A 24,032-nucleotide genomic window follows, 5' to 3' on the forward strand; every position below is an offset into this window, starting at 1 on the left:
TGTCTTACTACTATGCTGTGACTGGTTTCCACAGGTTTGTGGACGCCAAAGAACTGTAACCTGTTCTGAAGGTAAAAGGACGACCCAACCATGCACCTTAAGAAGTGGCCGCCGAGTATTGAACAGGATTCCCAGGGTCACAATAAAAGCTCTTTTGCATAAAGCAACTTTGTTGTTTTAGGTTTAAAAATATTTTAAAGGAGAACTCTGACAAAGTGAAAACTGGAAGCATTCTAATGGCTGCAGTCCTGCAATGTTCTGCATTACAAGGTGCAATGTTTCCACATCCAGCTGTTTCCTGACTTCCTGTCAGCTAGTGGAGGTCAGGCACAACATATCCTCAGAGCACCCAACAACTAGAGCAGTCGCAAGATCTATAGACATATACATCCCAGGACTGGGGACATGTTTACACCTCCCACCAGCCGTAGTCATTTGATGGAGATCTCCTTTAAGACACAGGCTCTCGATTTTGAAAGACCACTGCAGCTATGTATACCTTTAAAGGGTGTAAACTGGTCAAAACCATGTATAAGGGTAACATAACGTAATACAGCAGAAAGCATAAGCGCTAACCGTTCATAAAAGGCACCCAGAATCCTTTGCATCCAGCTCCATCCCCACACTCAGGACACGGAATGTGCCGATTGGTAGTCATCAGTATACAGCACATCACAAACCCCGTCTCCTTGTATTCCAGATCAGAGTTGTGGAGGAAGAATACAACTGCTTGGCTGCTCAGGGCTCCGCATGCTGTGGTCCAGCTAATGCTGAACCATCATTTATGCCGCATCTGCTTACATTTCCCCATATACACCAAATACTTGACAAGTTTACATCCCCAAAAAGTAGTCCTAGCTGTAAGTTGCCTTTAAATTAAAACCGCTGGGTGCAGCTCGTTCCCGGCCAAAAGGCAGAGGCCGTTTCAATGATCCTTCGTGCCAAGTGTGGAAAATGTTTGCTGCAGTTCAACTTTAAAATTGCCACACGTCTCTGCTACGTTGCCATTTCTTCATGAGTCTATAGGCTGCAATCTCACAGCTAAGCCTAGTAACTCATTACCTCACTGCATGGAGGGAGTCACAAGCTGGTAAACAATATTTAGGTGTCCTGAAAATCTTCACATTCTCCAAGCCAGAAATATGAGCCCCAGGACTTTAAGACGCAGCCACTTCTGCCCCTTGTGGCTGGAGTCTGTGTCCGGCCTCCCCAGCCTTAATACATCCAGGTATTTACATTAGGGGTACCGGACAGCTCACCGGAGTCCTGGGCGATGTTAGGGACAGCACGGGTTGTCGATGACCAGCATGAGGTCAAAGCCGTAGACTTCCAGAAGGTCCAGGAGAAAGCTACGGTCACCCTGCGGGTCCAGGCCCATGCTGCGGGCATGATCAGCTGTTAGAGTCTTATCTTGACTGGCCGCCACCTCCAGAAGGGTCTGGAATATCCGATTATTCTGTTCCATAAAGAAGCTGCAAAAAGGAGGATGAAGAAGGATGAACGGGACGGCTTTATTACTCGTAAGTCAGCAGTTCGGGGCCTCATAACCGAAAATGTCAGAACTGTTTGCGATGACTAGAATCCGTTAGGTAAGCTCCACCTCTATATGGTAGATCAAAAAATGGAGACTTCAATGTCATGGAGCCATTGTCTGATAGCCAGGTTGGTCTGACACATTACATACCTGGGCTCTGCTTAGTAATGAGGCACAATGGTTGGCTCTTACTCCTCCTCCCTCTCCCTGAAAATCTATAGCTGGCCATAAGCAAGGAGAACTTTCCCTAAATAACCACAACCATTGCCTGCAGCTACCAGGAGCTGTGGGTAAGATAGTAAAGGACTAAGATTGGAAAAATCTCCCTTTGCCATAACAAATGTCTCCTGAGGAGCTCACCATCGCCCTCTAAGAGTTCAGATAGTTGCACGATGGCAAGCATCTAGCAGTTTATTCCTGGCCTGTGGGTCAGATATGACTGACTGAAAACAATGGGCTCCCTATAATTCACTGTTTCAGCAGGCGTTTACCAGACAGGTTGAATGCTTACAGAAAAATACTGACAGCCACCAGAGGACGAATCTAGAAGGTCCGTATAAGAAATACAAGAAAGACAATATGGTACAGCACCAGCAAAACGTTGCACGTTACATCAAAAACGATTTCAAGGTAAACACTGCCAAAAAATATGCTGTTCGGTTCGCTTAAAGTGACTGGCACAAGAAAAAAAACTGCTGTTCTGTATACAGGCACCTGATGTCCTCTCACTACCCCCAAATGTCAGGCTGGTCCGATTGGGCAAAGCTCTGGCACTTCCTGGTGGCATCAAAGCCACCCCCCAACCTGCACCCCCCATACATTCCTATAGGCCCATCATTATGAGCTGCATCACTGGCCAATATGAATCTGCAAGAAGCAGCAGTTTTAAAAAGAACCACAACGGCACCCCTTATACCACCTCTCATGAATGGGTTTACTCTAAAGTGGAACGCTGGGCCCTGAAAAGGACCTCCAGCGCTGGACCAAGGAGGAAATTGGGGGCAGCGCTGGAACATGGAGGAGGTAAAAAAAAAAAAAAAGATTGGCTCTACTTTTTTATTTTAACAGGGTGAGGGGCAGGAGGGGGGGTTAGAAACAGACAACAAAAAGAACCGGGTGTTCCACTTTAATATCAGCAGAAGGGTTTGAAGGGCATGGTGTAAAAACCGATAGAGGATGCACTGTAATGAGCTCTGAGCTGGACTACTCACAGGATAAAGAGGTCCTCCTCGCACGATGTGCAGTCTCCATCCACTTCTTGGTTGTACATCATAAGCTGCCTGAAATGAGGACACAAACGTTAGTGTGACAAATAATAGCTGCCGGTTGATCAGTCATATTGCCCAATCCATACAATGTCACCAAGACTAAGAAAACCTTATACTACTGCCAAGATACACTGGAACAAAAGATGTCTTCATGCCCCTCCCTCTTCTCCACACCAAAGCATCAATGACCCGAACACATGCCCATCACACATGACACTCTATTCTACCTTATCTGTTAGGTATTACACGGAACACCAAGGAAGCTGTGAACACCTGGCCAGCCCAAGCACTTATGTCTATAGAACAAACTGGACCTCTTCTGGTGGTGTGATCACTGCTGCAAGTGTGACCATCTGTGTGGTCAGATAAAAAGGTATACCTGCCAGGGTGGGAATATGGAAGCTGCCAGTACTGACCTGCTTTTGAACTGCATGCTCCAGAGCTGCCATCCCCATCCTTGTGTCATTACTTAAGCAAGGCGCTGATCCAGAACAAACATGGGCATGTTTGCAGTCTGACACCTGATTCTGGCAAAATCAACAGGCCTGTTCTCTAGAACAATAGGGTTCCCTGCTCCCTCAATCGGGTCATCCTCATGGAACATTGGGTACTAAACAGCGGCAGACCTGGCTCGTGTCTACAGACTGCACAATCCAAAGAAAACAGGAAAATGAATTTTCTTCAGAGTGCAGCTGGTCTTTTTCTTCCTACACCCAAAACATGAAAACTAATGCAGCCACCACATCTAGGGAAAGTGCCCGGTATGTATAAGACTAATATAGGATAAGCTTCAATCACCGTTGGTCGTTGAGCCGTCGGTACTTCTCTTTGTCGGCGCTGTTGACCCTCAGCAGCGGCTGTAGATGTTCCAGGTGAGTCTTCACATTCTGGTTGTCAACATAGACATCATAGAGGTCCTGCTTCTGCTCAAAGATCTTTTCTGTAGTACCTGAAAGGTGACATGACGACAAGAGACACAGCAACTTAAAGGTCACAAATCACCAACACGCCTGGCAACCAAACGTAGACTGCACGACCCTGCTCCAACTGTATACAATGTCCCAATGTCCTGCACGGATGAGAACAGATATGCCAGACTGCATGGATGAGTCTGCTTATAAGCCAAGCACATCTGGGTGCATAGCTGGTCACTGAGACACAAAGAAATGCTTCTTGTTTGGCTGTGCTGTCTAAAATAAAAGCAACCTGCAAGCACAAGCTACAAAAAGTGTGACCCTGCTAAGATCTATAACTTCACTCCTTACACTGGGGTTCTCAGCAATCTGCTGCATGAAAAATTCAGACAGCACCTCAGAGGTCTCTGGGACAGTTCCTCCTGAATTCGGAGCAGCTTTACTTACTTACACATCGGAAAACATGTATCTGCAAGACGATTTACAAGTGCCTGAACACATCCTCATATTATAAGCAATAGTGTGCAGGGACAGGCCAAGGTGCCAATGTCCTAGTTACAGCCCATATTTGCCTATCAGAGGATCAAAGGTCTAGGAGTCCTCAGGGCACAGTGCAGGATAACTGAAGACGTATGCAGACACATGTAGGAGAAGGCTATATAGTACAAGAGCTCATTCATCGCTATAAAAGATGTTATATGTTTACTTTCAAATAAAAGCCCATCCGACCACAAGAAGATATTACAAAGTCTGGACCCAGGACAACAGTGCTGCTAGCCACACTGCTCCTCACAATTTCAACTACAGAAAAGATATATGTCCCAAGTACCACAAATCTTATTCTTACCATCACCGTCACTATGCTGCCAACCAGTAGAAATTTCACATCCAACACTTTTAGAAGTGACAGCTGTCAGTGCTCCCCCATCGTGTGCTCTGGTTATTCCGACCAGCCACTACGTCCTGTAGCAATGTAGCAGCCAGCAGGAGCAACCACAATACCCAACAGTAGTGTACAGATATATCCCCTGCACTCATTTCAGCGCCTTGAACCGGCAACAAACGTGGTGCTCGCAGTAATACACACCGATGGCGCCGTGCATCTCCAAGCTTAAGTAGAGGAGGATCATCAGCTTTAAGATTATATCATTTTAAATCTTTGTGTTCATGTATTAAAATGCAGAGTCACATACATCAGACAGACAACCTTCCAGGGCTACGCAGGGTCCCTTCGTCGGGGCGACATAGTGACTGTTTCCCTGATGAAGGGACCCTGCATGGCCCATCTAATGTATGCGACGCTGCATTTTAATACATGAACACAAAGATTTAAAATCCTCTACTTTCTCAATACAGAACAGGGGGGCCAGGCACCCGGAACAGCTAGAAAAGTGTCGGATTCTAAAGAGTCTTCTACAGCCATAAGTCTTCAGCAAAGCAATGATCCAAGCCAAGCAGCCACCAGAGAGAGAGGTATGAAAAGACTTCTGTTGCAGAGGCCTTTTAAATAATAATAAAAACATTGAGTCGCTTTGATGTAAAAGGGACATTATTAAGAGGCTGGGGCATCTCCCCACAGTGTCAATGTAGATACTCACATGCCACATAGGACACCTCATCATCGAGGGTCCCTATGTCTGCTACATTTACATAGAAGAAAGGCTTTGACTCCGGAGCCGTGGCTCCCACGCCCGGTAAAGTGACATTGGCGAGACAGCAACAGCAGTAAACTGTGCAGGAGTAAAAAAAAAAAAAGAATACATATTAGCATTTTTTATGATTATCAACATATACCGTATATACTCGAGTATAAGCCGACCCGAATATAAGCCGAGGTACCTAATTTTACCACAAAAAACTGGGAAAAAGTATTGACTCGAGTATAAGCCGAGGGTGGGAAATGAGGCAGCTACTGGTAAATGTAAAAAATGAAGATAGATACCAATAAAATTACATGAATATTTATTTAAAAGAAAAACAATAACCTAGCTCTGTAAGTGGAAAAGGGGGTACAGGGCTACATATCATGTACTACGGATCATTTAACCCATTCATATTAGCAGAGGATAATTGTAAATCTATTGTTCAGTGCACTCTATATGTAGTATATAGTACATGTACATATAGAGTGCCTGCAACAATACATTTACAATGATCCTCTGCTAACATGAATGGGTTAAATGATCCCTAGTACAGGGCTACATACAGATCATTTAATCCATTCATGTTAGTATAATTGTAAATGTATTGTCTGCACTGTATTAGCAGTATATACTCTATATAGAGTATATACTGCTAATACAGTGCAGACAATACATAATTGCTTAATAAATCTCCCCCCCCAAATCTGCCCTCACTCACTGTGTCCGTGTGCCGGAGAGAGCAGGGACGAGTCAGCGGCGCGCTGGTCCAGTGGGAGGAGCTCCAGGTGGGGTCCTAATTTAAAATAATGTAAAATCTGCGCTTATGGGAGGGGTGAAATATGAAAGCTGCTGCGCTATGATTTGTAGAGACTGAAAAAATGAGGGTCCTAATTTAGCTGACTTAGAGGTGCCTGACCGCTAAATATATTGATTTGTCCCAAATTTGCAAAGCCAGCTACAGCCAGAGAGGTTTAATGAATCAGCAGAAAAGGAGCCCAATGTACAAAATGTAAACACACAACTCTCTATAAAATAACCAATGGACCATCATTTCCCCAATTACTGGATATGAGGATATCCTGTACACCTGCAGGTGCGTAATACAGAGGGAGGGGTAAGCTTACCATTTTCAGGGGCAACTTGAACCAACATCAAGCAAATGCTAAATTATTTAATGCGGACCGTATTTTGTAGAATTCCCGGCCCCCACCTTCCCACACATAACAAAAATCATTGGCTCTTTGCAAAGAAGCTCAAATCAAATTGCCTGTGGCATGAATGTAACATCCCCAGCATCAACTTTGGGTTTACTGCACTGAAAGTTTCATATTTGGCAAGTTACTTGCAGGTCTAAAGGGACGCAAAGGGGATTTCGTGTTCATGTTTTCCTATTGTGACACTTGGACTGAACATACGATTATCGTAAAGACAAAACCTTGCATTTAGCATTTGATATGAACAAGTAGGTTAGTGCCAGTTACCTCTGTAGCACACCACACCCACCGGAGGTGGGGAGAAGATCAAGATTCGCTTCCGTAACAATGCAAACTTCCACAGGATGAAGATCTGCTCCCCAAAGAACTTAATGAACTGAGACATGCAGCCAGCAGGATGGGTAATCTGAAAACAGAGGCAGGAAAGAATGATCATCTACGGGTGCGGATATGTTCATTTGTAAGAGCTTTATCGTGTGTACAACGTCATCTCTGCTGCCCGACGTGGAGCCCTAAAGTGACATTAGTGAGCATCCACTTCCTGTTCTGCTCACAGAGATTACAGAACCTTCCTGTGTCAATCTTATCCAAGTGTCATGTGACTACATCACTTTCCTTCCCAGAAAAAAGACAAATGGGATCATATCACTTGATTTTCAGAAGTTTCATGTTTTTTTACGTACATCTACAATGAATTTGTAATGTCTGTACAAGGTGCATATCTACTCAACTATATCTGTTCTCCTTACTGGATACTTTAACATGAGGAAGCAAAGCCCTGCCTCTACCAAGATGGCCACCTCCACAAAGACACAGTGGAGAACAAAGCATGGTAATTTAGTAATGGGGTAATGATCAGCTGCAGGGATCCCACAGGCAATACTCCTGACTGGTGCATGTTCCTCTTCCTGCCTTTTCTGGGCACATCTCCCACAGTACAGGTCCTCTTTGGTGGATTAGCACTATATGCCAGAAAGTATAACGGGCCATTCACACCTTTGTGTACTTGTGCGCGTGTGTGTGTGTGTGTGTGTGATTGTGTGATCTCTATCTATATATATCAAATGTTTGGTGTCAAACCAGCAACTGAGGCAGCTCTACACTCCAATCTCCTGTCTTCCAGGATACAATCGTTATCTACAGCCCAGAAAATGTTGCTTTATTCTATACCAAGCCCTGATGAAGGTGCCCCCCTTGGAACCCCGGAGATGTGTTGGCTTTCGGATATAGAGTTCATATAGAAATATTTTATGGACCCAACACCAATTTGGGCACTTTTCTTCATACACATCCAGCAACAAAAAACTGACAGATTCAAACTTTTCCTTTGTTTCCAAAAAAAAGAACTTTTGGAATTCATATGCAAGAAACTTCTAAGCAGCTACACATGTAGCACGATTGCCTACGTTCCACTTCAAACCCTAAAGCTCAACCTCCTCATTCTCCCAAAAATCCAAACCCCTATTGTCACCAAACCCCTATCACTGGGAATTCCAGACTGCTGCCATAAAATGAAATGTCTGACCTTCATCTCCGGATACAGATGCTTGTGTACAGTGGACAACCAGTGCACAGTAGGCTGGCAGGCCTGGGCATTGACCCTCGGGGGCAGGATTCCCTTCTTGTCTTCATAGAAGGCCTCTAAAGGAGTGTAGTGACCGGGTATTTCGAGCTGATGCCTGCGGGCGGGGGGAGAATAATATATAAGATGGCACAGAAATCATTATATGCAGTGGTAGCAAAACACAAAATGGTTAGCAAAATGGCTCTGAGGCCCATCAAATATTTCACAATCACTAATTCCATCACATGGTCACTTGCCTGAGCCAGTTAGATAAAAGAAGACACCAGAAATGTTACAAGTTACAAGAAATGACACCAGATCAAGACGATCCCCAAGGTTATGATGGAAAGAAGCGCTGTTAGGTTGTATTGCTGTCTTATGTCCCAGTAGGGAAACTTCACGTCCTGACGCAGTCACTGGACACACAGGGTGAAATACCCGACAAAGGATCTAACTCCTCTACACGCTACCAAAAAGCTTGGGGGGGTTTGACATGGGCAGCTTTAAAGTACCCCTCCCCAAAAGCACATGTTCACCTTTCCTTCGCTCCTGCGCTGCAAGGGAGGGGTGCATTAAACTGGAAATCTAGGGTTAGCTACTCGTTTTTTCGAAGGGCCAAAATAAAGAATACTCACCCGATACTCAGTCCCGCCTGGTTGCTGTCCCCCAGCCTCTTCTCCCACCACAGCTCTGCTGTTTTAATGACCTGTGATATCATCACACCTAATAAAGCTTTATTAGACATGGAGAGGTGAGCAGTCACTACCGCAGGACCAAGGATCGGGCGAGTACATCTTTATTTTTGCCGAGCAGTTAACACTTGCACTGCGGGGGTAGCCCCACTGCAAGGGTTAACTTTTCAAAATCCTTCTTTAAAGTGAACCTGTTGCTTTGCCCTGCACAGGCTCCCTCCCGTGCCCTTCGGGTTTCCATTCCCACATCCCTCGCCCCTACCTGAAGACCATCTTACCGGACTTGGTTCTCCAGAAAGTGCATGTAGCGATACAGCAGCGTATACGAAGGGGACAGTATGCCCACAGACTTCATTCGGGCTCCTCTCTCCAGCTCGCTCTCCACAGGCATGTTGGCAAAGCAAGCCAGGCCAAAAAAGTTGCCTTTTCGAAAGTAACTAAAAGTAGAAAATAAACACGCAATGGACTAAGAAGAACCAATACAAATGGATACTATACAAGAATGCGTTGCAAGAAACCAGAAAGACAAATATCCTTAACTCCTAAAAACAAGAGGGTGTTGTATGGAGGCAACTTACACGAAATCCGACTGAACCCTGTGAGATCCGCTGGCCATCGATTTAAATTCCACCCCTTCTAAGTCGATGTCTTGGGGCAGACACCATTCCACAATATTCCCTGTGGACAGAATACAAGAGGCGGTCAGAGAGGGCCCATCTGATCACAATCTGTAGCATTATGAATAAAAACTCGAACCAATTAAGAGTAAAATTCTAATTCCTTCCTCATCAGAGACCGGGGAATACAAACACAAGCCTGCACTAGTCACACTCACTGGTCATGGAGACAATATTAGCCAAAAGGTAGCCAGTGTCCTGTACTACTCCAAAGAAGAGGCAGAAAGCGGAGCAGTGGCCAGAGGCATGCGTTGGCATCATCCTTGTACTATGTAGCCATATGGCACAGCAGGGTGGGTGGGTTACCAGAATATACTTTATAACCATATACACTTTTTGGCATTATAAACAAAAAAACTCATCTTTCTCATCAGATACCGGGGAAAGCAAAGGCAAGCCAGCATGAGATACCCGTGCTGGTTACAGATAGAATGTTAGTTGGTCAATGTCTTCTAGTACTCCAGGTTGGGCCCAGAGGCTGCAGGCTTTGGAATACATTGGCACCATCCTTGTGCTTTATATGTATCCATATGGGAGAGCAGGGTGGGCTAGGGGAGTATGTCTATTACTGTGTGAAGGTTTTGGCATTATGAAGACTCTAATCTTCCTTATCAGGGAAAAGCAAAGACAAGCCTGCGTGAGATACCTGCGCTGGTCACGGATTAGAGTAGAAGAAGGAACAATGAGCATATTTTATTCTTGTCCGAGGAGCACTTCACCAGCATTTGAAGCCTTCAGCAAGCATTTAGTAGGGGTCTATGGAGTAGTTTCTTGGCTTCCAAAACACCTGCAGAAGCTGGCAAAATGCTTACTGAGGCTTCAGTCGGCACACTTGTGTTCAATACTCCCCAACAGCCTTTTAAAAAAAAAAACGTCAGGGTCAGATACCTTTTAGGCCTCGTTCACACCAGATACAGTGCGTTCCGGCCAGAACGCACAGCATCGCGGCTGGCTCACTATGTTGTGGGGCAGGAAGGTGCGTGGTGGTCCATTGAAGTGAATGGCACCGTAGCCAACTCCTCCAGCCGCACGGGATCGCAAGGCACATTATGCCTCTGGTCTGGTCCAAACAAAAAAATGTTGCAGCATTTTGTTCGGACCGGACCGCAGGTATAATGTGCCTTGCGATCCCGTGCGGCCGATCGCATTGTGGCTACGGTGCCATTCACTTCCATGGATTGCCACGCCTCCTCCTGCCCCACAATATAGTGAGCTGGCCGCAATGCGATGTGATGCAGTGCGTTCTGGCCAGAATGAGCTGTATCTGGTGTGAACGAGGCCTTAAAGTAGATTTTCACCTAGTAATCCGACCAGTAACTCCCATCCTGTCCCAGGGCAGGGGTAGGCAACCTTGGCAGCAAGGGTGAACCTATGAATCCCATCACACCTTTGTCTCTAGTAGTCATGACTGTGGATGTCAGAGTCTTGCAATGCCTTATGGGACTTGGAACAGCTGGAGTTTGCTTATCCCTGTCCTAGGGTGACAACACATACTCACCCTATTTTATCTATGGAGAGGAGCAGCATTGTTCCCCTAGGACAGTACTACAGAACCCTTCCCCTGTTCTCCATGACAGAATGATGGAGGTCTGTAACCCTCAGAGATAACTGGCAACAATGTAAGGGAGAAGCACAGAAAGTTATCTATTAATAAGACTTCTGGCAAGATCAACAGCCATTATGTGCACTTTTACAGCTGGCTATCAATCAATAAGCCTCCAAGGTTCAAAAAGCAGTGTTGTCCTGCAGGTCCTAATTATACAATTCTTTCACGTGTTCCAGACAGACTTGTGAGGGACATGGAGACAGACACAGGTCACAAGTTGTTGTCAATAACGGCACATATGGTGCTCGAAGGCATTCTGTAAACACCAATGGCAAAAAATGAGTTGGCTCATTATAATAAAATCTCTCTTGATGTTCAGCTACCACATACCAACTGTAAGTTGAAAACAGCCTTACACAAGGACTTGCTTCATAAGAAGATGGTTGGAATGGGAATGTACTTCAAGAGGGAGAAAGCCAAGGGTGGCTAATGTCCTCTAGTATTCCAAGGAAGAGGCAGTGACCCAAAGGTTGCAGGTTCTGGCATAAGTTGGCACCATCCTTGTGCTTTCTATGAAGCCATATGGCACAGCAGGGTTGGTGGGTTAGCAGAGTATTCCTATGACTGTATAAATCTGCTGGCAGGTAAAACTGTTCCTAAATGTACATAGAGCCCCCTGACTGCACTGCCCGCCATGCACTGCTACAACGCTCATTATATAATAAGGACAGAAAGCAGATACAATGTGTTACATCATTACTTCATAAGCAGCCGCTTCCTTTCATAGAAAGTCATCCCGGAGCTGTGAGTCATGTGCTGAGGAGGAAGCAGGAACCGGCTGCAGTCAGGTCCCCGTGACTATCAGTAAACATACCGACAGCTTTAAAATGTCATTGCAGGACAAATCAGCGATGGCAATCAAGGCCTATTCAGTCCATGCAGAACCCTCAACAAACACGTTTCAGCTGACTGCAGCCAGGTTACAGGACGGCTGACTGCTTACAGTGTGCAGATTTTGGGAGACGGGACCGCGTGTCTCCTGTGACAAAAACATTTATTTTCCTTCCTCCTCCTAGCTATTTTCCCCCTGCAGCTCATATGCAGTGCAGTGTACAGAGGGGATCCTAGTGCCAGGATGGTGGCAACGGCACCGGTGGGGGCTGCGTGATCACCAGCCAAAGGACGACGAAGATGGCACAAGCAGGCGTAGAATGACGACGGCGAGTGATCATTGAGGGAGCCAATGTTTTATGGGAACCTCCACCTCTGTTCCTCTTTACATTCACCCACTGGATTTAAAAAGGGACTGTATTGGTAGTTTTGTTTGAACTTGATTTATGTTTAAACAAAACAAACAAATAAAGATACAAATTTCTTAAAAAAATATAATAATAAATATTTGTATTACTATTAATCATAATTATAAATATTTATTATATTATTGGGGGGGTTTTCTCAAGAATTTGTATTTAATTCTTTTTTTGTTAGATAAATATGAGTGACCGTCTATCAAGCATCAGCGCACTCACGTGAGATCCTCCATACCTCAAAGTAGCAGATGTGTCACTTCTCTTCCCCATACAAATAAAGCAGTGGGCAAGCAAAGAAATGTATGTATGTGAAGCTGATGAACTAGCATTAAAGGAGAACTCCGGGAAAAAACGTCTAAACCCTTGCAGTGGGGCTACCCCTGAACTGCAAGGGTTAAGTGCTCATTTTCATCTAGGTGCAAAAATAACAGTTACACTCACCTGAACCTCACAGCCGGCTGGCTGTTACAGCGATCCCTCCAATCATGGTATGTCCCTCGGTGGCCTCACTTCCAATACATTGGTGGGAATTTATCAAAACTGGAGCAGACAAAATCTGGAGCACCTGTGCATGGCAACCAATCAGCTTCTCTCTTCAGTGTGTTCAGATAAGATTTGATTTTGAGAAATTCCCTTCATTATGTATAGAACATAATAACTCACGGCCCTTAGACAGCCGGAGCAGAGATGCAGCGAGGCTGGAAGGTCTAACCGGCTGCGAGGATCGGGCGAGTATAACTATTTATTTTCTCCCCTAGACAAAAACGAGCACCTAACCCTTGCAGTGTGACACCTAACCCTTGCAGTGTGACACCTAACCCTTGCAGTGTGACACCTAACCCTTGCAGTGTGACGGTAGCCCAACTGCAAGGATTTAGAACATTTTCCCAGAGTTCTTCTTTAAATTAATTTGGATACAATAAGGGGGGGGGGGTTAGTTTTTTTTAAGAAACTGGCAGGATCCTCTCTTCCCTGGCAAGGTGAAGTTACAGGATTCTACAGCACGCCTGATTATGAGGAGGTCTCAACCTGAGGACATTGTATGGTGCCAACATGAAATGTAAAGTACGGCATTCAGGGGCCAGTCGGTCCAATCCAGGAGCCAGCAGGACAACTGGAGAAAACCTCAAAAGTTTTGCGCCGGCTGTCACTTTTAAGAAGCATTGGCTATCTGGCTCCTGTGATTTGTGTGTGTATGTATATATATCTATATATATGTATCTATGCATCTATATAGATATATCTATTATTTGCACTGTTTGGAATGACATTTGATAATCTCAGTCTCCGGAGGAGTGTTAAGTGCAGGATCTGGATTTGTTTCTGTTATCGATTACACTTTCACCTGAAGTGAACTGAGCGCCGCAGGGATCAGAGTACAATACAAAGGAACCGGAAGATTTTTTAATCCCCGGATCCTTACTTACACTACACATAGGCCAAGAAAATTAAAAGGACCGTACACTGGCTCTATATCTCCATTTAGTGCTCGTTCACACTATGTGCAGTGACCTTCGTTTTACTGGACAAGAACAACGCAGGACACAAAACAATTGTTTTCTATTTATGTGCCCTGTTCCCACAGCAATGCTGACTTGGAAGTGGGATGCGGGAAATTGCCGACATGCAGAATTTTTACACCACACACCGGAGCTCACCTGAAGACGCCGGTTCAACCTCTACACAAGTCACGTCAGCTCCTCTGCGGCACATTAACGTTAATGAAGTTTCGTTTTGTGACTTCATAAGTTTAAGAAAAAAACAGCCTGATGTGCTGAATGGGCACAAAACGCGACCCGTACACAGCAGATACTAGCCGGCACAGGAAAACCCTGCGGTTTGACAGGATTGGATAACCAAACATTTTAACAATGATTACTCCTTAGGTGCTTTGCTGGAAACGGAGCTCAGTAGCTCAAGATGAAATTAACACTTAAGGACCAAGGTTCAGATGCTTGTCTTTCAGTTAAGGACCAAAGCAATTGTTGCTGTGTGTGTTCAACCACAATTTGATATAGCGTTTTGTAAAGGACAAAAAGGGCTTTCATTTGATGTGACATAGGTCTATAAAAGTTCTCATATAGTGCATGAGGGAAGCTTAAACCCTTAGGGCCCATGACAGAATTATTCCGTCATGGGTCCGTATGGCACGGACAACCATGACCGAATAATCTTGTCATTGGTCCTCAAGGGGTTAAGAAACAGAGCCAAAAAAGTCAAAGCAGTTTCCACAGCCCCCCCCCCATGCTGTACAAATGGCTTAGTTTTAGTTCCAATTAGAGACAGAGTGTCTGAAAGGAAACATCTACTGCTCTCCCTTTAGAAGACCACTAACCAGCTGTTCCTATAGTTGAAATACATCTGAAGTCACTGCAAATGAGATGTCGATTACCCCTGCCTCAACGCAGGGCACCAAACTACAGACTGAGGGAGGGAAGAGGTTAAAAGGGGAATGACATTGGCTTCCCAGAGCTTAGCTTTGTCTTGTAGTTCTGCCCAGTTGTGCCTATTTCACTCATGTCTTTGTATTGTGCGTGCCTGGTTCCCACCTAGAAAAAGGGGAGAGGACGGAACATTTTATAGACAGATCTACAGACACAAACAGCACAGCCTGCTGAGAGAAGACTAATAATCCACAGAGTATGTTGTTTACAACCAGTCTGGCCAGACTAATGCACTAGAGAATTGCACTGAGAATGAACAACAGTGAAGTGCAGTCACTGCGCAGCATTACTAACCAGGGCGCACACATCCTGCATATCAGCAAATCCGGATAACATTGATGTACATTATAAATAAAAAGGAAGCTGTTCAACACATGGACATGAAACTCATTTACTGCCTATATAAACTATGAAGAGATTGCCTCTGATGTGTGATCTCTGATCCAGGTATCACCATCTGCCCCATGGCTAGGACACAGCTGGCAGATAAGGGCAGACACGCGCACACAGGTAGAACACGTGTCACGCCCTGACAGATGGGGAGGCACAGCCCGCTCTCTCCACACCATGAGGGACAATTACAGGATTAATCCCGACGTGTTAAATAAACAAGATTACACAAAAGGCTGCAAACCGGAACAGGTTCTACGTCATCCGTCACCGCACTCCAACCCCCGTCCAACACGTAGATGGAGAGTCTAAGTACATAGGAGTGCACGGCATGGCCTGGAATTCAGTTCAACAAGTCTAGATTCACTTGCCCCCGACAGGTCCCTGACCTCGCCTTCCTCATCTGAAGTTTAATCAATGCAGCTTGGTCAGGGACTTGCCCCAGTACACGATTGGTTCGTGAAGGAGCAGCAAAACACTAAAGATGGGCACTCTCCTCCTGTCAGCAAGCTCTGTACATTATTTATAGCATCACACTGCGCAGATACATGTCTGTCCTCTCCCGGCTGTATGGGTAGTTGCTGGAGGACGGAATTAAGACAGATCATACAGGTTCAAATGACTGTAAGGCCACGTTCACGACGCATGAAAGTGCATTGCGTTCGCATCATGCATCAGCAGTTTAATTTCCATGGGCTGCCACGTGTGGCAAAGAAGCTCATATAGCATGTTCAACTGCGAGCTTCCCGTGTTTTGGACCACGCGCTTGACACACGGGCAAAACCGCACGTTTTACTGGCTGCATTTGGGGTGCCAATAACAAGTAATGGCACTGAAGGCGCGTTGCCCGTTTTTGATGCGTTGCGTTAACGTGCACCACAGCGCACAACATGAAAGGGTGAATGGGGACCTAAGCTGCAAGATTATTGCAAGAGACAGACAGATCCATCAGGGGTAACCAAATGTGCCCAATCCAGGAGCCCAATTCCACTGACAAGAACTTTTTGACCTGATATTAGCCCCGTGCAGTCCCTCGCCACAAAGAGCCAATCAGTTCATGTGCTGACAATAAGCGCGCTGATAAGAGAAGAGGGCACAGGAGCAGAGTGACAGAGTTAAGCTCAACATTGTGCCTCCTCTCCTTTCACTGTCCAGTCCCAGGCTGGGTACAGGATGACCTGGGCTCAGGGGAAGTGGGTTTAATGATCCTGGCCATTAAAATGAAGAAATCAAGTGGCAGAATAAATGTATTACAAGGGAAATCTCTGGATTTCGTTTATGTTCCCACCATGTCTGGACCAGATCTGCAAACGCAGTGCATTTTTCTCAAGATTTTATCGCATGCCAGTGCTGGGGGTATTTTTTTTAGCTTAAGGGCAGGCTCAGACCATTTTCCGGACTAGATCTGGTCTGGAAAATGGTGTGAACCTGCCCGCAGTTCCAGTGCATTCCAGACCAGACAAAATGATACAAGCAGTATATTTCTGGTCTGCTCTGGAATGGACTGCGCTGGTGGGAACAGAGCCCAGAAATAGTGTAGGGATGCATTAGGATGCATTTTGTGTCGGGAAACAATCTGATGTGGTGTGAATGGATGTGGTGTGAATGGGGCCCTAAAAAGGGTTTTCAGATTAAATCCAGTGAGTTTGCATGCGTTTATTCTTTCCAGTGCATTCCAGACCTGAGAAAATGAGACCAGCAGTATTTTTCTGGTCTGGAATGGACTGCGCTGGTGGGAACAGAGGGCAGAAATAGCATAGGGATACATTAGGATGCGTTTTGGGTCCAGAAACAATCTGGTCTGGTGATGATCTGGATGTAGTGTGAATGGGACCTAAAATGGGCTTTCAGGGGCAGCCCAGTGAGTCTGCATGCGTTTACTCGTTCCAGTGCATTCCAGACCAGAGAAAATGAGACAAGGGAGTATTTTTCTGGTCTGCACGGGAACGGAGCCCAGAAATACCATAGAGATACATTGGGGTGCTTTTTTGGTTCGTGAACAAACTGTTCTGGACTGGACATGATCTGGCCATGGTGTGAACAAGCCCTGAAGATGAACATTGCAGCAAAAGCTGGTTTCCTTCATCTTTAATGGCGGGCTCTATGTCGCCGAATACAGACTCTACATTTTATAATGTTATTTACAACCAGAGGTCATGTGACCTTTGCCTTGGCAGTAAGTCTTCTGAACCCAGAACTATGTTGTTTTTTTTTATTTGTGAGAAGAGGAAGGTTTACTTGGATATAACACGATTGGTGACGCTGACAAGTGCGCCATTAATCTGCGTGAAGTATGATCTTTAATGGCGGGTCCACTTGAAGCAGCTGATCAGCGATGGAATGTGAGCCAGAAGAGAGGAGCTCATTCACTGCTTATGTGCTGTAATATTTCACAGCACGCTCGGACCCATTTTCCCTGAATGGAAGCTGTTCCTCATGAGACACAGACAACACTGAGCCCTCACTGTACGGGTGGAGAGGATGGCGTAACGCTCATTAAAAAGTCAGCGCTGCAGCACCCATATGCCTGTCTCAGAGCTAAACCCAATTGTTAAAACCTCAACGAAGCTTTAACACGTCAATGCATTTTCCAAAATGCTTTGCAATTATTTTAAATCTGCAGCTGCCATTAAAATGACACCTGCCTTGAGTTCCTTGCTCAGGCACTTCCTGTTATAGGGTGACAACTAGGGCTGCAACAACTAATCGACATAATCGATTATAATCGATTATTGAAAAAGTTGTCAACTTTTTCAATAATCGATTAATCGGCTTCTGATCAGTTGGCCCTGTTCACAGCTCCACACGCTGTGGGCCGCACCTCCTCCCCACCTCACGTTCGCCGCTGCCAGACCCCCTCGCATCCACGCTCCACACGCCGCACCTCCTCCCCGCCTCACATTTCCTGCCCATCCACGATCGGCAAGGCACGCGGGGAGATGTAGTAAGGAGGAGCAGGGGTGGGGGGATGACAGCCGCTGATAGACAGGTCCGATCTCAGAAGCAAGTTGCTGGAAGACTGCTCAGGTAAGCCTGCACTTTCCCACACATGGTGCTCTATAATGTATTGCTGGGATTTGTATTTCTCTATAGCTGATGGTACATTGTACTGTACATTATACATAGGAATACAAATACCAGCAATACATTATACACTGTATGTATAATGTATTGCTGGGATTTGTTGTACTCCTCTATAGCTGGTGATATTCTGCATTGCGCTGTATAGAGGACTACAAGTCCCAGCAATAATACATTATACAGCGCAATGTGGAATGCCGCCAGCTATAGAGGACTACAACAAATCCCAGCAATAGTACATTATACAGTGGTACAATGCTAAATACCACCAGCTATAGAGGACTACAAAACCCAGCAATAGTATATTATACAGCGCAATGCAGAATGCCGCCAGCTATTGTGTACTATTGCTGGGATTTGTTGTATTCCTCTATAGCTGGTGGTGTTCTGCATTGCGCTGTATAATGTGCTTTTGCTGGGTTTTGTAGTCCTCTATAGCCGGTGCCATTCTGCATTCATTGCTGTATAATTTTACACTTTCCATTTCACTATATTGCACACCACACTATCTTTTTTTTTTCTTTTTTACTTCCACCGCTCCAAGCTTGCTCCTGTGATGGACTACAACCTCAATACAAACTAGTAGTCCTATCACTGCAGCCATTTTTTAAACTTTATTTTATGGTTTATCCGATTAACCGATTAATCGAACTTAATAATCGGCTAACTAATCGATTTTTAAAATAATCGTTAGCTGCAGCTCTAGTGACAACACTCCGTCCCCATTCGCCAATTGCTCTCCTGCATTGTCACCCTTCCAATGGAGACTACAAGAGGCCGTCACACAGGCATGGTCCATTGTTGCTACCCTCTCTGAGTAATGCCATGTAGACTGGAGACAGGAAGTGTCTGTAAAGAAGCTGCAGGAAAGCAGAAGCACCAAGATGCCACAAAGGATGAAAAAAGAAAAAGAGCAGTTTATGATATATAGTTCTCTAAAAGACTGTCACTCATTCAAAAGGTTTTACATCTGAATGCCGATTGGTCATTACGGATATCGCCATCTGCCTCATTAAGTGAATCTCATAGCATTGGGTTATTTATGATGTGTTACTAGGCACCGATATGTCCCGTGCGTCTCTGTGACCGGCAAACGGATCAAATACCTTCCAAGGAAAAAGAGCATTTCAGGAAAGATTTCACAATTCTGCTTGCAAGAGATTACCATCCATGAGTCACCACTGACAGCCACGGCGACAGAAAGCAAACGCAAAGATCAGGAAAGTGACGAGGTGCTGAAAGGATTCAACGTTGTTTCACGATAACAGAGAGCAGCCCGGAATCTGATGAACCCCTCACAAATCATGTGTCTGTGCATTGCTCTCACTTACCAAACAATTAAAGAGACCCTGTTATTCTATCAAATGGTAACAAAAAAATTGTACCTAAAGCTGCCTGGATACTCCCCTCTCTGGTGACCCATGTCCCTTCAGTGTCTCCTAGGAGTGTGCCTCTCCACAGTGTGCCAGGGGGGCACCGGCAACCGACACTCCCTATGTCAGTACTGGACAGGATGGATCCACAGTGTGCCAGGGGGGCACCGGCAACCGACACTCCCTATGTCAGTACCGGACAGGATGGATCCACAGTGTGCCAGGGGGGCACTGGCAACCGACACTCCCTATGTCAGTACAGGAAGGATCCCCAGTGTGCCAGGGGGCACCGGCAACCGACACTCCCTATGTCAGTACAGGACGGATCCACACAGTGTGCCAGGGGGGCACCGGCAACCGACACTCCCTATGTCAGTACCGGACAGGATGGATCCACAGTGTGCCAGGGGGGCACTGGCAACCGACACTCCCTATGTCAGTACAGGACGGATCCCCAGTGTGCCAGGGGGCACCGGCAACCGACACTCCCTATGTCAGTACCGGACAGGATGGATCCACAGTGTGCCAGGGGGGCACCGGCATCCTCCACTCCCTATGTCAGTACCGGACAGGATGGATCCACAGCGTGAGGCGGTGGGCTGTTTCTTGGCTGTATGTATGAAGTCAGATCTCTATCTGCATGAATGTAGCAGTGAAAGAATAATAGAGCCAGTGTTGTAAAGTAGCCCTCGCTCCTGTGATGGACTACAATTAGTTTACTAATTTGTATTGAGATTGTAGTCCATCACAGGAGCTGGGCAGAACGCTCTAGCCAGTAAGATGGCAGCAGGCACACACGTGACCCAATGAGTTGGCACCAGAGGCAATCGTCTCAGGCTGCCTCATTATAGGGAGGTCCCTGCATATGTATTCCAAGTAGGAATAAGCAAATTAATCCATGAATTGGACCCTTTCTTACAAATTTCCTGAAGATGTGCGTGCAAATGTGCCCCCTTTATGAAGAATTGCATCATTCACACACCCAGGAGACCGGCCCCTTTGTTGAACAGGAACAAAGCGCAGTTCTGCGGAGAAGATAGACTCACCACTTCCTTTTTGAGGTCAGCACACAGTTTCTCCTTCCCTTGTACCAGCTGTGATGAAATGATTATTTCCATGAAGCAGATTACGAAACATTACATCTGTTTACAAACTGCACTCACCTACCTACTGCACTACGCTGCATCCCGCTAACGAACGCACGACAGACGGGTCTCTGGAGGCGGCACACATCAGCCGGGTCACTGGGCCTTACTGGTATTTTTATAGTCAATTTCCTCCTTGTCAAGGCTGGCGGTCAAACTTCCTTACCTCGTTCATATCCCAGAAAGCAGCACATTGCATATAGTGCTCAGCTGCCTTGTCTACTTACCCCCTATACACACATGAGCAGTTTGACGCACGATTCCAGAAGCGCTTGAACACTCCAATTTCCATGTTATTTTATTCCACCTGTTCACATATGACCCCCGTGCTGTCACTCAATGTACAGGGGCTCCTATGGGATGTAATGCCTCTTTTTGTCCTTAAATAAAAAAGTCTCCTCCTCTAAGCAACTAGCTATCCATTACAGAAAACAAAACGCTCAAGCAGGAAAATGCGTAAAAAGCATACATACAAACGTGCCAAAAAAATTCGAACAAGACAGCAACACTCAAATGTGAATGAGCAGTAACAAGCAGAGCAACGGAGCTTTACCGCAGCCATCACTGCCCTCTCTAGCTGACTGTACTGTGAAGTAATTCATCATTCTCAAATATACTCAAAGATCACAACAAAGACTAATGCCCCAATTCCCACATAAATATACACAAAATTTTGCAATTTTCCTCCTGCACTCACGCTTATGGTGCCATTATTGTTAAAAGAACCTGCAACCCAGCAAGAGGTGCGTTTCAGCATGTGCAGAAACGTACAAACGCATGGTCACAATCTCACTTGGGTGAGATCTCACTCACTTGCACTTGGGTGGTAACATCTGATCAGAAGCACCCGCTGTGTCTTCATATTAAAAAACTGGCAGGCTACAGCTAAAGTTCTGCTCTCCATACAAAAAAGTTACGATTCCAGTGTCAGGCCTGATTCACGCGTAGAAACAAGCTTTTTTGGCTGCACATTTTTGAAAACTAGAGGAGTGGGTGGAGACCAGACCAGTCACCCTGTACAGAAGAGAGAGCAGCAGTGGCTGGTCTTTATTATAGGAGGGGGCGTAGACCAGACCAGTCACCCTGTACAAGAAGAGAGAGAGAGCAGTAGTGACCGATCTTTATTACAGGAGTGGGCGGAGACCAGACCAGTCACCCTGTACAAGGAGAGAGCAGCAGTGACAGATCTTTATTATAGGAGGGGGCGTATACAAGACCAGTCACCCTGTACAAAGAGAGAGAGCAGCAGTGACCAATCTTTATTATAGGAGGGGGCGTAGACAAGACCAGTCACCCTGTACAAAGAGAGAGAGCAGCAGTGACCAATCTTTATTATAGGAGGGGGCGTAGACAAGGCCAGTCACCCTGTACAAGGAGAGAGAGAGCAGCAGTGACCGATCTTTATTATAGGAGGGGGCATAGACAAGACCAGTCACCCTGTACAAAGAGAGAGAGCAGCAGTGACCAGTCCTTATTATAGGAGGGGGCGTAGACAAGGCCAGTCACCCTGTACAAGGAGAGAGAGAGCAGCAGTGACCGATTATTATAGGAGGGGGCGTAGAGAAGACCAGTCACCCTGTACAAGGAGAGAGAGCAGCAGTGACCAATCTTTATTATAGGAGGGGGCGTAGACAAGACCAGTCACCCTGTACAAGGAGAGAGAGCAACAGTGACCAGTCCTTATTACAGAAGGAGGTGGATTACTGCACTGATCTGAAAAAATAAAGTGCACCAAAATTCAAGTAGGAAAACACATTCCTCCTCTATTTAGACAATCTTTGTTTAGCCCAGAGTACAGTGTGTCTACAAAGATTTTTGTCTTTAGATTTGGAGAGAGTGGGAAAGGGTTTTGTCATCTACATCCCTCTGGGGACATTTCCCTTCATTTCCTGTCCTCTAGACACAACAGAAAGTGAGAGAGGAAATCCTAGACAATTGTCACCAGGACAGGTGTCCCCAAAGGAAGATCACCCCACTAATCTTGCTGGGGAACTCTTGCCTCGGTAACAATGGACACTGGGATAAAACGAAGGGGCTGAACCTCCCAAAAGGAGACACAGAAAGAAACAAAAACCTGACAGGGGTTATAATATTTCTGTTTTGGCTTTAGATACACTGCAACACACAATAATCATATGCACATATGAAATACATGATAGATAGATAGATAGATAGATAGATAGATAGATAGATAGATAGATAGATATCTCTCTCATGTATTTTATATGTACATATGATTATTTATTTATATCATCATGTTTCTCCTTAGGCTTCCATTGCAGGCCCATGTTGATGATGCCCATTTAGGTCCCCCCTCCCCGGTACACTCACCGCTCCGGGGATCGAACGTGACCACAAATACAGCCACGATATGGTCGTCCTCCAGCTGGGGCAAGGGAGAGAGGTCTCCGGGCGGCAGCCTCTTCCAGCTGGCCCCATACTTCTTAGGCCACTTGTCCCCCTGCTCGGCCTCCGGGGCGGGACTCACCCCGGGCCCCTCGGCCCAGTCCAGCAGCGGAGCCCGGTCCGTCCGCCCGGCCATTCCGCTGAGAGTTGTCAGCATCAGCAGGAGCAGCCCGGGCGGCGGAAGTGAAGGGGCGGAGCCGATCGCTGCCTGTGAAAGCGCTCTATCTCCAGCCGTGCGCTGGACGGGGATAGACCACTTTCACATTTACGTCACTTCCTTTCCAGCTGCTGAGTGTGTCACCAAGAGACACAAAGGGAGCTGTCTCCTGACTGATAATGGGCCATTGTGCCCCCTGTGTACCAACTGCAGACATCCACTGGGCCCCCAGGAGGTCCTTATGTGTGGCCCCTGGGACCTGTCCTGCTTTCTCTTGCCAGACACAGCCTGCATGATGAATTATTGATGAAAAGCCATTACAGTGTGAAAAAAACAAGACTAGCTCCATCTTTTCCTCACACAGATAGAGCTGAAGACATTAATATATTTATAGAGAGATATTTATAGGGCCCCTTGTAAATGTCTGTTCTCTGTAGACATGATTTGCATGTAAATCCAGTCATTTCTATGTAAAAGAGTGAGGGGCGCCATTAGTCACTGGCACATTATGGGAGGATGATTTACAAACATATATATTCAGAATATACCTATGTGTGTAATATGTCCCAATCATAAAACTCAGCAAAATGTGCTTCTATCCCTCTAATCACACATCCCAAAAAGACAGAAAACTGAAAACTCTATATATTGATAAACACATATATATATATATA

The 24,032-nt window shown here is 45.8% G+C and overlaps 1 protein-coding gene across 1 annotated transcript; it reads right to left on the reverse strand.

The window, feature by feature from the left end:
* Window positions 1-1,159: 1,159 nt before the first annotated feature.
* KIAA1147 (KIAA1147 ortholog) lies at window positions 1,160-23,438 on the reverse strand. The gene is made up of 9 exons (XM_018563947.1): window positions 23,127-23,438; window positions 9,408-9,507; window positions 9,108-9,266; window positions 8,099-8,252; window positions 6,841-6,979; window positions 5,315-5,446; window positions 3,601-3,751; window positions 2,746-2,814; window positions 1,160-1,472 (listed from the first exon to the last, which is right to left on the reverse strand). The coding sequence occupies exons 1-9, from the start codon at window positions 23,356-23,358 to the stop codon at window positions 1,277-1,279; spliced, it is 1,332 nt and encodes a 443-aa protein (XP_018419449.1). The 5' UTR covers window positions 23,359-23,438; the 3' UTR covers window positions 1,160-1,276.
* Window positions 23,439-24,032: the final 594 nt, after the last annotated feature.

Source organism: Nanorana parkeri, unplaced genomic scaffold, assembly GCF_000935625.1.
Source record: "Nanorana parkeri isolate BGI_ZX_2015 unplaced genomic scaffold, ASM93562v1 scaffold712, whole genome shotgun sequence".
Classification (NCBI taxonomy): Eukaryota; Metazoa; Chordata; class Amphibia; order Anura; family Dicroglossidae; genus Nanorana; species Nanorana parkeri.